The 16,106-nt window shown below is 50.0% G+C and overlaps 1 protein-coding gene across 1 annotated transcript in view; it reads right to left on the bottom strand.

Moving 5' to 3' along the window:
* Positions 1–16,106, bottom strand: part of SEMA4D (sema domain, immunoglobulin domain (Ig), transmembrane domain (TM) and short cytoplasmic domain, (semaphorin) 4D) — a 74,578-nt gene that overhangs the window by 37,204 nt on the left and 21,268 nt on the right. The window contains exons 3-5 of the mRNA XM_011948015.1: positions 6,030–6,378; positions 4,016–4,161; positions 57–119 (exon numbers count right to left, since the gene is read on the bottom strand). Of these exons, the coding sequence (XP_011803405.1) occupies positions 57–119; positions 4,016–4,161; positions 6,030–6,129 (309 nt within the window). The 5' untranslated portion in view covers positions 6,130–6,378. The remainder of the gene's footprint in view (positions 1–56; positions 120–4,015; positions 4,162–6,029; positions 6,379–16,106) is intronic.

Genomic DNA, 16,106 nt, shown 5'->3' with positions numbered 1-16,106 from the left:
TAAACCAACCAAGAAATACTTGAATGGGATTTTTTGTAGCTTGCAAAAGAAATTACCTGTTTTGATTTCCCCTTTTCTGCACATTTTGCTTTTTTGTCTTCTGAGACCTTCCAATACACCTGTTGGGAGAGAGTCCACTTCAGTGCATATTCTTTTAAAGAGATACTAGTATGAAAATGCACAAATTTAAAAGTACACGATAGAGTTTAGAGCCTAGAGGTTTCTCCTGAGAGGATCAATTCTCAGACTGCAAAGGAAGTTCAGAGAGCAGGGGAGCGGCCTGGGGCCTTCATGAACATCCTCACTGTGATCCTTATCCTGAAACCAGTGGAGTCTGGAAAACCAGCTCCAAAATTTCCACCACTCACCATAAACCGGCAGCAAAAATCAAGCTAGTGAAAGTGGAGAAAATAAAATTGTCAAAAACCTAAACCATAAGTATTTTCAAACATCGAAGTGGGTTTTTTTTTTTTTTTGAGATGGAGTCTAGCTCTGTCGCCCAGACTGGAGTGCAGTAGCGCAATCTCGGCTCACTGCAAGCTCCGCCTCCCAGGTTCACGCCATTCTCCTGCCTCAGCGTCCCATGTGGCTGGGACTACAGGCGCCTGCCTCATTTTGTATTTTTAGTAGAGACGGGGTTTCACCATGTTAGCCAGGATGGTCTCGATCTCCTGACCTCGTGATCCGCCTGTCTCGGCCTCCCAAAGTGCTGGGATTATAGGCATGAGCCACTGCGCCCAGCCCCAAAGTGGGCTTTTTTCCATCCATTCAAAGTGACTCTACAGGCCAGGTGTGGTGGCTCACACCTGTGATCTCAGCACTTTGGGAGGCTGAGGCAGGCGGATCATCTGAGGTCAGGAGTTCGAGACCAGCCTGGACAACATGGTGAAACTCCGTCTTTACTAAAAATACAAAAATTATTTGGGAGTTGTGGCATGCGCCTGTAATCCCAGCTACTCAGGAGGCTGAGGCAGGAGAATCTCTTGAACTCAGGAGGCAAAGGTTGCAGTGAGCCGAGATCGCACCACTGCTCTCCAGCCTCATGTGCCTAGGCAACAGAATGAGACTCCATCTCAAAAAAAAAAAAAAAAAAAAAAACAGTGACTCTACAGTCCAGTTAAAAAAAAAGCCTCAATATTCACTGTATCAGTGGAAAGGGAGAATTACAATTCCTTAAACTTGCATGTCAGCAGCAGGAGGAAGTGATGAACTAACACCACCAGCTCAGTTCAGGCACTGTCTTAGTAAGATCCACGTTCCTACCACCTCTTCTTTCAAACCAGGGACAATTCGTGATCACAAACTGCCAGGGGGTGGGGGTCTTAGCCCCTTGCCCTCCAAAGCCCCCACAGGATAGAAAGACAAAAGGAAAAGAACAGAGGCTTCTATATCTATCCTTGCCTCACCTTCCACAAAATGCCCCATCTCTCTCTCTGATGTTCCATAACTAATGCAAAAGAAACCAGTAACCATACATTTTTCTCCACCAAGAGGCTTGTAGTGGGTGTCAGGACTCAGAGGTTAGGAAGCACACAGGGCTTTTAGGAGGGAGAGTATGAGGAGAGGAACCCCACTTTAGGTTTCTAACTAACTCAGTGGCTTCCTGCACAGTACCCAGGCAGCAGACACAGTACTAAGGGAGTGTCATTTCATAGCAATAGAAATCCTGATGGGGCACACAAAAGCGGAACAGAGTCCCATTTAAAATAGCAACTTCCTTCAGCATTTAAAGTACACATGATTTCATCAACGCGCAGGAAATGCATAAGGACAAGGGAACATACACTTCAACAGACCCTTGATCACGTTTGCAGGGATTTTCACTGATGGGGGTCCCTTTATTTTTTCTTTTAAGTATGAGAGGTCCCCAAGCCTCTTCCCAACCCTGACGGACCACCATGGTGTCATTAACAGAGCAATGGCTGGCTGTCACTGAACACCTGTGGGGCCAGCATAAACACACTGTCCACAATTCCCCCAAGACTGAGTGTGAGTCTGTGTGGTCAGGAAGGCGCTCAGAGGAAGAGAATTTAACAGACATGCAAAGAGTAAGAGCTGAGTGAGGTGAGACCACCACATCCTTCTGCTCAGAGTGCCTCACAGTGCTAAATACTTTGTTTTTGTTTTTTTGAGACAGGGTCTCGCTCTGTTGCCCAGGCTGGACTGCAGTGGCATGATCTCAGCTCACTGCAGCCTCGACCTCCTGGGCTCAAGTGATCCTCCCACTTCAGACTCCCAAGCAGCAGACTCCCAAGATCTGAGCCACTACGCCTGGCTATTTTTTGTAGTTTTTGTAGAGACAGGGTTTCGCCATGTTGCCCAGGCTGGTCTCGAACTCTTGAGCTCAAGTAATCCGTCTACCTCGGCCTCTCTACAGTGTTAGGATTACAAGGGTGAGACATAGCACCCAGCCAAATACTTGTTTTCAGAGCATCCGTCTACCTCGGCCTCTCTACAGTGTTAGGATTACAAGGGTGAGACACAGCACCCAGCCAAATACTTGTTTTCAGAGCATAATGCTCAGAGCTCATTTATGTGTCAAATAGAAATTGAGAAATAAGTAGACCCTGGAGATGAAAACAAAAAGAGACCTGGGCAGAAAATGTCCAACATGAACCTGGAACAGATTCCAGAGAGCAAGAAAACGACCCCACACCGCGAGGTCTCAGGAGCCAACCCAAACAGGCTGCTGCTGGCCGTGGATGCGACAATCTGAGCATGCGGCAGGGATTTCCCTGTGATGGGTCAAAGCAGAGCAAATATGTTTAAGTCTATGACTTCACTGTGACACGAAAAATCAAAAACTCATTCTTGCCCTTCAGAGGGGAAACTGACTCATTAACTCATTGAAAACTGGTAAACAAAGGCAAAGATTCCAAGCATCGATTCTGCATTTCCCAAAGGAACTGGGACCTCTACGGACCAAAAAAACTGGTGATGGGCACTTCCCCTTTTATCCGATTTCCAGCTAGCAAGTGGAGAAAGAGAGGTAGCATCAGAACATTGCGTTTTGCAATCTTTGATGAGAAGAGGATCTAGATTTCGATGATGAAAGGCCCCTGAGACTCAGGAGGAGGAACACCTGCCTCCATGGAGAAGCCCGCCTCTCATGGCCCCGAGTGGGGTGAGCCTGGACCTGAAACCCAGCTGGGGATGTGAAGACAGAGGTGCATGCTATAGACACCGTGAGTGGAGCTGGGTGTGGTGGCACATACTTATATTCCCAGCGACTCAGGAGGCTGAGGCAAGAGGATCACTTGAGCCCAGGAATTGAGGCCACAGTGAGCTACAAATTTTAAATTCAAAATTTGATTTAAATTCAGTTTGATTTAAAAAAATGTTTAAAGACACTGAGGACTCAGGAGCAATGTGAAGGGTGGCTCATGGGATGGGCTGTGTAGAGTAGCTTTCTCAGGAAGGAAACCGAGGCTGGCTCTAGAAGCGGAGACTGAATGGACAGGGTGAGCAGCTGCAATGGATTGGGACAGTCTGGTTGCAACGTGATTCAAACTAAACATTGGAACCAACTAAACAAGCATCACCCACAAGACAGTCGGTGAAATATGAACACCGGCTGAATGGATGATGACGTAAATTTTGGAGAAGCTATTTTTGGTTATTTGCATGACAAGGGGCCCTTTCCGATAAGAGATACCCAGATGAAGAATGTGGTGTCGGGATCTGCCTCAATGCCCCAGGAGGTGGAGGGCACTGTGGGCAGGACTGAACACCTGGCCTCGCATAAGTTGCAGTGGGTACAGGGTTCACGGAGTAGCTGTCCCTGCTCATAGGTATGTTTGAGATTTCTTCAGAATAAAAAGTTCAAAAACAAAAAAAGCAAAGAGGGTGGTCCCTGGGTGAACTGCTGGTGGACACGCAAACATGGGGCTGCAAGGTCACAGCTACAACAGGACAGAGGCTCCAGGTAAGTCAGCCCCCAGTCCCGCAGTGGGGCCAGGAGAGGCTGCCCACTCAAGCCAGGCTGTGTGGACATGCAGGGGAGCCCAGGACATACCTCATGCTGCTTCTCGGAGATGTTGAGTGCGTTCACAGCGAAGACCGCCTCCCGGGCGCCTATGTACAAGGTGTCCTTGTCCTCGCTCAGCAGCAAGGCTGAGTAGTTGTAGATGTCCGGCTCGTGAAACTGCACCAGGCGCACCTCTGGGATGCAAGGGCAGGGTCAGAGTGGGAGGAAGAAAAGAGCGATGGAATCATTTTTAAACCTGGGCACATCCTAGGTCCCTGTCTCAGTGACAATGAGCATATCTGGGTGTAGTCATGTCTCCGAGGCCATGTGTTGCTGCAACAGGCACTGCTGCAGTGGAGGCGGCCTCAGTCAACGGCAGACCCACAGTGCAGCCATCAAGTGTGCACACGGGAACCACAGCTGGAGCTCGAGCCCGGAGCTAGTGTGCTCACTTTGAGACTGTGAGTCTGACATCCCTTCCTGCTCCCTCAGATCCCACAGAGTCCCAAACCCTGCTCTGCCAGATGCTTCCTGTGATGGCTCCCACCCTCTGCCCACCCAACTCTGGTCTACATGCCTTGTCATCACCCTCTGCCCACCCAGCTCTGGTCTACATGCCTTGTCATCACCCTCTGCCCACCCAGCTCTGGTCTACATGCCTTGTCATCCACGGATGAGGTGTACAGGAATACAATGATTTAGGATTTTCTTATTCAGAAAAAGAATGTTTTACTTCAAAATCTTTACAAAATTTTTTTGGAGAATATATCCATCAACCCACACAATTCTCAGTGATCACCACCACCAAGTTATAGACAGAGAAACAAGTGACGTCTCTTTGCTTATTAGGTTACTGTATCAATAGCTACTTAGGAATATGAAGATTAGAGCAATAGCTACTTAAGAATAATATACATGTATCAGCATTATTTTTTTAGGATCTGTTTCTTCAACTGTCCTGACAACAATTTGAGCATTCTGACCTTGGCTTTTTATATATTACCAAGAATCTGCTTTATTTAAGAGTCAGGTGGGCCAGGTGTGGTGGCGGGCACCTGTAGCCCCAGCACTTCGGGAGGCCAAGGTGGGAGGATTGCTTGTGTGCAGGCGATCGAGGCTGCAGTAAGCTATGACTGTCCCACTGCACTCTAGCCTAGGCAACAGAGCTAGACCCTGACTTCGAGAAAAACCAGAGTCAGGTGTTCCTGCTTTCTGTTCTAATTTTCCCATGTGGAAGAGATGCACACAGGCAGCAGGTCCTCTCTCGGCACAACAATGGCCTATATTGCTAACAGCTCTTAGCCACCTGCAAGCAACACCTTGTTCAGGACCCAGGGTATAAGCTCTCACTCCACTGAGTCAGAAACCCGGGTCCCCAGACACATACCCCAAAAGAAGAAACAACTAAAACAAAAACTAAACAGCAGCAAAGGAAAGTAGCTGGCATGAGGCTCAGCTGCACATAGGACCAGCGTCCTCATGATGCCCCACTGTTCTCAGGCACCTGGGCAGTTGCTCAGGGGGGCAGGTGCTTTGGCAGCGCACTGCAAATGTTACCAGGTACGAGGGAGGGAAGCTTCCTGTCAGGGGTCCCCAAATTCAGAAACCAAATCAGGAGTTCTGCACGAGCCCTGCTGAGTATCTACAGTTGCCACAGCCTCTCCCTTAGATCAGCTGCGTAGGCCTGTCTGCTCAGACAAAGTTCTCAGAGCAGAGAATCCAACAGATCACATGCCAGCATCCTCAGCCACCTGCCTCAGCATCCTAGGCAGCGGGGTCCCCATCCCGTTCCCAGCCACCTGCCTCAGCATCCCGGGAAATGGAGTCCCTGTCCTGTCCCCAGCCACCCACCTCGGCATCCTGGGCAGGGGGGTCCCTGTCCCATCCCCAGCCACCTGCCTCCACATCCCAGGAAGTGGGGTCCCCATCCCGTCCCCAGCCACCCACCTCAGCATCTCAGGAAGTGGGGTCCCTGTCCCACCCCAACCACTCGCCTCAGCACCCCAGGCAGTGAGGTTCCCCATCCCATGCCATCAGCACCCCTGCAGGCTTCATCGCTCACCTCTGTGCTCCCAGGTGATCCGGGGTATGGGTGCAAAAGCCATCGCTGTCCCAAACATCACTGCAAGGGCCATAAGCAGCCCCCTAATGGGGATGCACATCCTTATCAGGTAGGGGCGACCCCAGGGGCTTCAGCAGCAAAGGCTCACGGCAGCAGGTGGCCGGGCAAGTGTGCTATTGCAGATGCGGCTCAGCGCCCCAGGACCAGGGCCAGCAGCACAGCCTGGAGCTGGTGAACAGCGCGGTCCCTGAGAATCCACATTTCCCAGTTCTCCAGGAGAGGAGGGGTTGCTCTCAGCACTGCAGCGTCAAAGTCCACTGGATACTTCTTCAGGGCCTCAGAAGAAATGCTGGAAGGACATGAGAAAGAAGAGACAGGACCCGTAGTGAGTGATGACCCGCTTCTCACCGCTCTGTAGCCCCTCGGCTTGCCCTGGGTCTGCACCCGGGTCCATCTGCTGAGGAACATGGAAGGCGGTTGGGGACAAAGAGGGTCTTGGAAGTGGATAGCCCACACGGACACAGGAAAGTGAAGCCGGGGTCTTCAGGAGTCACTGCTTCCCGCTCCTCCAGCTTCCAGCCCAGAACACAGGAGAGACACACGGAGGGGACCCGGTGTGGGGCACCCGGCAGACACACATGGCCGGCTGGCTGCCCAGCTTCCTTCCTGTGTGGCTGCTGTGTCCAGCTGGTAATGAGATGAAAATGAAGGAAGAGAACTCAGGTTTCAGTTTCCCTTAGAGACTCTGCCTTTGTAACGCTCAGTGAGGAAACGGCCAGAAAAACCAGAGGCTGCAGAGAGAGTTAAGATGTACATGTGAGTGCACACGCATGCACACACACAACATATGCATACACGTGTGCACACACATGCACGGATGTACACCTGTACAAACACACGCACGTGAGGCCTCACCATGCAGGAGTGTCTGACCTCCTGCCCCAAATGGGACCCTACTGGCTCTTCCAGTCTCACTTAAAGAAGTCTGTGCACCACAGAAACGGTGGTAACGCACTCGGATTTGCCCAGGAAGAAGCAGCCCTTAGTAAAAGAACAGGCTTAATGCTGCTTAGTGAAACTGTGGAGCTGGTTGGTGGAGGAGGTGTGCACAGGCCTCCTGGCCCCATCTCTCATGTCCCCAACATTCTCTGATGACTGCATGGCTCCTGTTCTGGTGTACCTTTGCTGGTCCCCACAGCCTAACCCGCCACAGGACTGGCCCAAGAGGGTCTAGCACCTTGATCTGGGGCCAGCTGCACCCCTGGGTTCACTCTATGAGAAAGTCCTGAGCTGGGCCCAGTGATTGGGCACTTTCACATTACACTTCTGTAAAAAGTTCACTCACAACAGCGCCCTGGGACCCCTGAGTCCCTCGCTCCCCCTTCTATCCAGGAGTCCTGCGAGGGTCATGGAACAACCACACCCCTGAGCTCCAGACTCCAGAAGCCCACTCCTCCCCACCACCTGGACATCATGCCACCTTCCACACCCAGCCAGACACAGCCGAAACAGAACCTCACTCTGCTTCCAGCCAATTCCTGCAGTCCGTGTCCTCACCTAAAAAAAAGCACCAGTAGTCAGGGGCCAACCACATCTACCTCTAACCCCATCCCCACCCCCAATCCACAGATGGTGCTGCTGCTCAGCCTCAAATGCATCTGGGGCTTGTCTCCTCCTGTCCATCTCCACCACCATCACTCATCTGAGCAATGCTCACCTCTCATCCTGGCATCTTCAGCAGCCTCCTACTCCCTTACCTCACTTTCGCTCTTGCTTCCGTGGTAGAGATCACTGGCTTCCTGCCCCAGCATCCACGTTCCTACACTCTCACTAACAGAATCCCGAGGTTACTTGGGTTGTCAGTGTGCCCAGCTCACTACATCTCCCAGCTTCTCTGGTGATAGTTCTGGCCAAAGAACTGTACGTGAATTTATTAGATGGCAATTCCAGGAAGGAGGCTGATTCAGCTAGCAATTCCCTCAGTCCTTCCTGCTGCTGCCTGGAACCAGATGTGATGGCTGGAGCTCTGGCAGCCATGCTATGAACATGAAGATAAAAGTCTCATTCTAAGAATGGCCAAGTAAAACCCACAAGAGCCTCTGTGACCCTGATAACATAATGGAGACTTTGCACTTGCTTTCTGCTGTCCATTTATTAGCAAGTCTATGCAGACTTGCTAATAAAATTGTTAATCTCTTTAAATTACTTGCTTGCAGATTTTTGTTACCAACAAATACCCAAACTGACACAACTCCCTCCAATCCACTGCCACAAAGTAGCAGTGGCCAGAATCATGCTCTTATCATAAATTAGATCATATCCTTTCCCCATGTGAAATGTTTCAACAGCTTCTCATCACTCAGAACAAGGCCCACATTTTTCATCATAGCCAGCAAGGCCATGGACAACCCTGCTCCACCTCCATTCAACTGCTCCTCATCCACATTCCCTCCACTGCACTGTCCTGGCTACACCTGAACACACAGAGCTTGGCCCCTCTGTAAGGCTGTGCAACAGCTGTCTCTCCTGCCTGTCAACACCACTTAGAGCATTTCCAGATGTGTCTGTTCTGAAGTTGCCGGTCTAAATCCCACTGCACAGTCTCATTCATCTAAGAGGCTTTTCCTCTGTATAACTGATTGGTAATTAGCAGTGGCTCCCAAAAGCTGCTCCACTTTGAGCTCCCAAACCAGCTTCTACATAGGCTCCCAATGAAGAAGACTCAATAAATTATAGGCTCAGCTCTTCTGAATTCCAGGCACATTTGCAGTTCCTTGCCATAATGGTGTCACTTTTTGTTTGCAAACCAGAAGTAGATCTACTTGGCCTACAAAGTTGTTGTGAGAAACATCTGCTAAATGATTATTTAGCAGATAATCATATTAATATATAATTAATCAATTAACATCTGATAATGTTTATTATATTAATAATGTTATAGATCTGACAAATCCAAATGGAGCTCATGCTACGTCTGGAACAAACCAGTCCTGGCCCCACGGAACCCACACCCTGGAATGGGACTGCGTGAAAGCAACCAGTCCAGGGCCTGGCACACAGAAACATCCTATGCCCCTCCAGGGTCCTGCTGCCCTTGCTCTTCTCAGTCCTCATTGCATGCGACGACATGGGAAAGGATGGTAACAGTGGTGACAAGCTGTCCACAGTTCCTCAAGAGAAAAGCTCCCATTAAAAACCATCCACCCCTCCTTTTGGAGCAATGATTCCCTGGCATTTTCAGGATGCTTTCTTTCTCCCGTTCCATGTGACAAACGTCACACAGCCAGTGAGAGCCAGAAGTGACAACGTGGCCAGGCTGCCACATCCCTTAAAGCAGAAGAGGATGGCACACTCGCACCGTGAGAGACCTCACGCTGGCTCCCGCGCCGCCAGAGGAGGAGGAGGAGGAGGAGGCAGGCCTGCGGCAGGCAGGGCCTCAAGGAGGGTTCTAGTCATACATGCAGCAAGGACACCAGTGGCCTGGTCCATGTGCTGCAGTCCCAGCCCAGCGAAACCCAATGAACTGACACTGGCTCCTCCAAGCCACACCCAGCCCTAGATCCCAGCTAATGCCAAGCTGTGCACAGCAAGGATAAAGCAGAAGCACCCGCCCTGGTGGCATGTCCCCCAGCTGGCAAAGGTCCATACACACAAAAGAAACAGCCATGAGCTGCCAGGGGATGGGAGAAGGCGCTCTGAAGACAGATGCAGAGGCTGCAGAGGTAAGGCGTGCCAGCCACACAGGAAGGCAGCAGTGGGGACAGCCCGGGGCAGGCAAGTGTGTATACAAACCACTACATCCAGACAGGGGAATGTTACTCAGCATTAAAAATAAATGAGCCATTAGGCCATGAAAAGACACGGAGGAACTTTAAAAGCTTATCATTAAAGAGAAAGAAGCCAATCTATAAAAGTACATACTGCATATCCCAACTATAGGACATTCTGGGAAAGGCAAAACCATGAAGACAATAAAAAGATCAGTGGTTCCCAGGGGCTGGGGGGAGACAGAGTTTTTAGGGCAGGGAAACTATGCTGGCAGGGCTGTTACCACAGTGGACACGTGTCAGTATGCATTTGTCCAAGCCTACAGAACGTACAACACCAACTGGCAATCCTAATGTCCAGGTACAGATGTCGGGTGATAAGGTGCCTATGTGGGTTCACTGACTGTAGCAAAGGCACCACTCTGGGGGCGATGCTGAAAGTGAGGGGGCTGTGCATGTGTGGGGAAGGAACGTATGGGAAATCTCTATACCACCTTCTCAATGTTTCTATGAACCGAAAACTGATCTAAACAATAAAGTCTATTAAAATCAGTAACAACAAGGAACAGGCCTAGGAGTTCCTTGCCAGTCACAAAAGAAGCTTCTGTGAGGGTTCGTGGCCTGGACACGTGAAGGAGGTGAGAGTCCACACCAGAGGGCTGGGAGCAGAGACGCAAGGCCCACAGGGCCCAGTTCATTCCGGTTCAAATACCAAAGATGCTGGGTCACTATTGGAGAGATATGGTTTGCATAGGATCTGATTCCTATCTAGGTCCCCAACCGCAGTCAGTCCTCTGCGTATCCCAATAAGCATGCTGCGGGCAGGCCAGGCTAAGAGTCCAGAGCCAGGAGATGGGAGAATACAGAGATGTATCTCAACTCTCTCTGGAAACCCAATGAAATGACTCTAAAAGGATATGAACTTTAAGGATAAAAATGGAGGGAGGAGGTGACTTTGGAATCTATTAATAGGTGAGTAGTAACCAATGGTGTGCTGGCAAGCTGTTAATACTGGCTCTCCACGGGGTGGGCAGTGGGGGTGGGTGGTGGGGTAAGGTGGCGGGTGCCCAGCTTGTAGCACACGCTGATTTCTGTGGTGTAAATGCTGCTTTCGAGCTCCCAGAATGATGCCGCTGAACTGGGGAGAGGTGCACAGCAGCACCCAGCACACAGTACTGCCACCTCAGATACAAGAGACGAGTAACCGCAGCCACACAGATAACAGTAGAATGCACACGGTACTAGAAAGGAATGAGTTCTGAGTATTTTACCTTTTTAAATATAATTTGTTTCATCTTAAGTCCATATATTTAATTTTTAACAGTGGCTGTACCAGCCCTGTCACACACCCAGCCCTGTCACACGCCCAGCCCTGTCACACGCCCAGCCCTGTCACACGCCCAGCCCTGTCACACGCCACCAGTGCTGACTGATTTGAATTTCGGACCAGAGTTGAGCCAGGGCCTGGAAGAAGTCACAAAGAAACACAACCTGGAAAACGGAAGCAAAGCTTAAAAGTAAAATGCGGTGAAATAAACGAAAGGCTGGAAAGTAAACTAAAGAGGCTTCCTAGAAGTTACACATGTAGCAGAGCTGAAAAAAGGGGGAACAGACGACTGGAAGATCCATTCAAGAGTCCCACACGGGACTGGCAGGAGCTTCGGGAAAAAAAATGAGGAATTACTAAAGCAGTAATAAAAAGAAAATATCGAGAACAGAAGGGCCTGAGCTTTCGGGATGACAGTGCCCAGGAGCACAGTGAATGAAAAGAACCCACCCATACCAGACACATCATCCTGAAATGAGGGTTACATGACGCATCCAGAAACAGGCCACAAAGAAATTACCTTTGAGTGCCCCACTGGAGGCAGCAAAGCAACACCTCTGAATCCCAGGGAAGATGACTTCACACCTAGAGTTCCCCATCTAGTCAAATTATCAACCAGTATGAGTGCAGTACAGAACATTGCTTCAAACCTACAAGTTCTCAAATGTTTTACCTCCCTCAGCTTCTTTCTCAGAAAGCTACTGCAGGATTTGCTGCACCAAAACAAGGCAGCTGCTTCCCAGGTCTTCTTTCTTAGGAAGTGAGTGGAGGAGAGGCAGTCAGAGCAGGGAGCTGGGGAGGAGGCAGAGGCTCCAATGGGGTGGGGCAGGAGAAGGCACAGTGGATTACTGATTGCATCTGTGGCTTTATTTTCAGAAACGCATTTTAAGGCTCTGGCAAAGAGTCTGAAGATGAATTAGAACAGATACACAGATTAGAAAATGAAGTTATTAACCCTAGGGGAAGCAAGAGTGACCCATGAATGGAAATGTAACTGGAGTGTACTTATCGCTGCCCAGTTGCACAGCCCCCATGACAAAAATTACAACTAACTCCACTGGGAGTCTGCGGGAAGAAAGAGAGGGAAGGGGAGGGGACAAGAGTCGGAGAACACAATCCTGTCTTCCAGCACAGTACAACATCTAAGATGGAAAAGTCAGGAAATGTAGGTGTATCTAGTTTGAAGGAAAATACCAAAATGACTAAAATAGTTGAAACTCACTGTCTCAGGGCAGCAGGGAAGGGACAAAGGGACAAGACAAGCAAGTGCTGCTTCCTCTCTCAAGTAAAATAAGAACTATTTCACTTTAAAATTACATGCATTAATTACCTTCATAAAATGAATTAACCTTAAAAAGACATCCATGTTCTGGTTCCTCACAGCCTGGGGAAAGCAGCCCAGTGGATCCAGAAGCAGAAGACAGACCCCCTGAAGATAGGCTCCCAAGGACGGGAAGAGTGAGCTGCCTCTGCAGAGCCTGGGTCCCAAGGGCAGCCACATTTTGGGGCTCAAACGCGTTGTAAAAATAGGATTGTTCACCGCAAAGCAGAAGCGCTGGGCAGTGGCACAGGATTTAATGCAGAATGCCGGCTCCTAATGTGGCCAGCCTCTTCCACTCCACTCCTGCCCGCTTCCTCTGATGCACCCCACCCCTCCCAGGCTGCCTAGCAGCCTTGGCACCTGCTGCTCCATCTTCCAGACTGTTCTTCCTCCAGGAGCTGCTGGTGGCTGGCTCCATCCCACAGTCACTCTTTGCCTCCCCTGACCCCCACACTCCATGCCCCTCTTGCAGTATTGTTTCATAGCACTTGGCCTAAGGCCCTGAAAATGCCTCCCTGACTTAGTTGAGGCAGAACAGGAGAAACACAAACATACCAGTAAGAAGACTCGGGCCAGACCTGGAGAGGACAAAGGTAAGGTGCCAAGAGTGGAAAGTCCCAAAAAACAAAATCACCAGTGAAGAGAGATTTAAAACACATCTATTAATAGTATCCACAACCAAACCCAGGGATGGCAAAGTCATCCCTGAACGAATGTGGCTGAGAGAAGGTGTTCCAGGAGTGTCAGCAGGTGCCCAGGTGGAAGCCAGCGGGTTCTCCTGCGTGGCTTTAAATGGTTACGAAGAACTGTCAGGACTGGCGCTGTTTATGTGGTTATTCAAACTGGTTATGTTGAAAAGAAATCTTTTTCTTAATTGCTTTTACCTTGGACCAATCCAGACACTGTCATATAGAGCTCAGCAGGGCCCGGGCACACCTATCTGGCTTCCAGCCAGGCCCTGCCCTGAGGACAATGATTGACCACCAGGCTTCCTGGTATGGATTTGTATCCAGGTCTGCAGTGTATTGATCTCATCAGCAGACACCAGATTCTTAAAGGCATAAATCAGACCCTGCTGCTCTTCTCAAACGGCCTTTAAAACAATCTACATGAGTAGCCAAAGGTCAGGACCGAAGGCCCATGCCACACACTGCTCCTCCCAGGGAGGGGGAGGGGCTGCACATTTTCTTTGTGACATTGGAGGGTTTTTTTTTTCCTTTTCAACAAGAATGCATTGTTTCATATAATTTTAAAGTTGCTTTAAGCAAAGCACACACCACACTCACACAGATCTGCCGGCCCCGTGAGTTCGTTCAGAACAGTGGCTCCAAAATCATTGATGAGCGTTACATTAAGGACCTCACTCTAAATAGTTACATTAAAACAAAAGGAAAAAGAGCCCATTTTGCTGGCTTTCTTCACCATTTCTGAGAAGCAAAGGTATCCTGCTGGGAGTTGAGCTGTATGCACATGCATTTTGCCCTGACAGTGTGAAATTGCTGCCCTTTGCATTCAGGAAGAATGACTTGACACAGGAGCCCATTAGAAAGACAGGGTTATGAAATGTCACTCCCATTACTTACACGTAATTGGGGCTGTTCATGAGGGTGCACGAGCCCACTTTAAATGTCAGCAGAATGAAACTCCGAGGGGGCTCTGAGCCCCACACTCTTGCCTGTCAGTACTTGTCAGAAGGCAGCTCTCCCACCCCCAGGGGCCTTCAAATCAAGGCAGGAGGTCACAGCAGAGAAAATGGGAGTACCCAGCAACCACTGTGCATATATGTCTGTGTGTAGGTACATATATGTAGATGCATGTACATCTGTGTGTATGCATCTGTGTATGTGCACGCATGTGCATCTGCATTTCTGTATGTGTGCATGTGAACACGCATTGATATGTGCACCTATCCATGTTTGTATATTTGTACACATCTTTACAGGTGTGCTGTATACATGTGTATGTCTGCATGTCTGCACGTGCATGTGTATGCCTGTGTGCATACACATGTGTACCTGCATGCATACGCATATGCATCTGTGTGTGTGCATGTGCATCTGCTTGGATCTCTGCATGTGTGTACATGTGTATGTCTGTGCATGCATGTGTATGCCTGTGTGCATACATAAGTACATCCGTGTGTGTGCATGCGCATCTGCTTGGATCTCTGCATGTGTATACATATGTGTATGCATGGGCATCTGTGTGTGTGCATGTGTGCACCTGTGCATGTTTGTGTATATATATCCATATATATGTATCTGTGTATGCATATACATGAATGTGTGCACAGCTATATGCGCACATATGTGCATGCATCTGTGTGTGCATCTGTGTATGTGTATGCAGACATGTGTGCATCTGTGTGTGCACGTGTGTATGTGCATCTGTGCATGTGTCACTCTGTTGCAGAACATACATTCTGACCTAGTGTTGCATCTTAGATGTGAATAGTGACTGCTGCCAAGTGTCCTGTAAGGCAGAAACCATGGACCAAAATGCCATCTGGGGACTGTCCAGTCACCCATGTCTCGGCTCCTTCCTGGGATCAGCTGTCTGGCAGCTAGGGCGGATTACAGAAGGGACACCAGTCACTACCACATAGAAGGTGTCAGTGCTTCTGCCAGCAACAGGATGCAACACTGGCATTAAAATGCCCTGGCTGGCATCCCAGGGAAACTGAAAGGGGATCTCTGGTGACAGCTGTGGACTGGCCAATCTAACACAGGCAGTCACTACCTGGACCCCTGACCTCACTGCAAACCACTGCCTGGGGGAGTGTGTTCTCGCTTATTTCTTATCTCAGGGGTTTGCCCAGATGGGGCAGGTAAAGCTTAGAGCCTCTCCAGGCCCTGCAACCAGGACAGTGGAGGACACGCACTCACCACATCTTCCCTCCCAGCTGGTAGCAGGCAGCCAGGTGCTGGGAAACAGAAGATACCACAGCCCTCCCCGGCCATGCCTTGCCAGTGCCTGGCCACCTAACGTCTCCACCCTGGGATGTCCTCTGCCCCCAGAAACCCCTCTCCCACCTCCAGTTGGGATGCTGATGTCACCGCCTTACAAACTGAGGATAAAATGGCCTTACCCCAACAGGAATCAGGAATGGGTTTCAGGAGCTGTCTAGGTCACAAGCATAATAAACAACTTATTGTTCCAACTTCAGTTTTCCTAGAGTTTAAAATTGATCCCTGGAGACCAGCGCTCCAGCTCTGCAGGGACGTGCGTGGCCCTGGACCTGTGTCGGGCTGGACACACCCAGCAGGGCAGCTGCCAGGACCGGTCCACTTCACCCTCAAGCCACATCCCCGCAGGAGCAAGTGAGGATGTCTCAGACATGCTCTAACCCTCACCCACTTCGCAAACCCCTGGATGTGGCATGTACAGAACGGGAAACCCAGGGAGAGAGACGGAGGGCGGTGGGAGTGAGGGACACACAAATCCATCTATCAGAAATGTCGGCAGGGCAAGTGCTATGAGGATGGCTTCTGGAGAGGGAGCCTTTGGGAGGTGACTGGGTCAGGAGGGCAGAGTCTTCACGAATGGAAGTAGTGCCCCTATAAAAGGAGTCCCAGAGAGCTCCCTCAGCCCTCAACCATGTGAGAAGACGCTGTCTATGAACCAGGAGGAGGGCCTTCACCAGACAGCAAATCTGCCAGCAC

This window comes from Colobus angolensis, unplaced genomic scaffold, assembly GCF_000951035.1.
Source record: "Colobus angolensis palliatus isolate OR3802 unplaced genomic scaffold, Cang.pa_1.0 Scaffold272, whole genome shotgun sequence".
In the NCBI taxonomy this organism is placed as follows: Eukaryota; Metazoa; Chordata; class Mammalia; order Primates; family Cercopithecidae; genus Colobus; species Colobus angolensis.
Note: the sequence above shows the minus strand (reverse complement) of the source record. Positions and strands in the feature narration are given on the sequence as shown.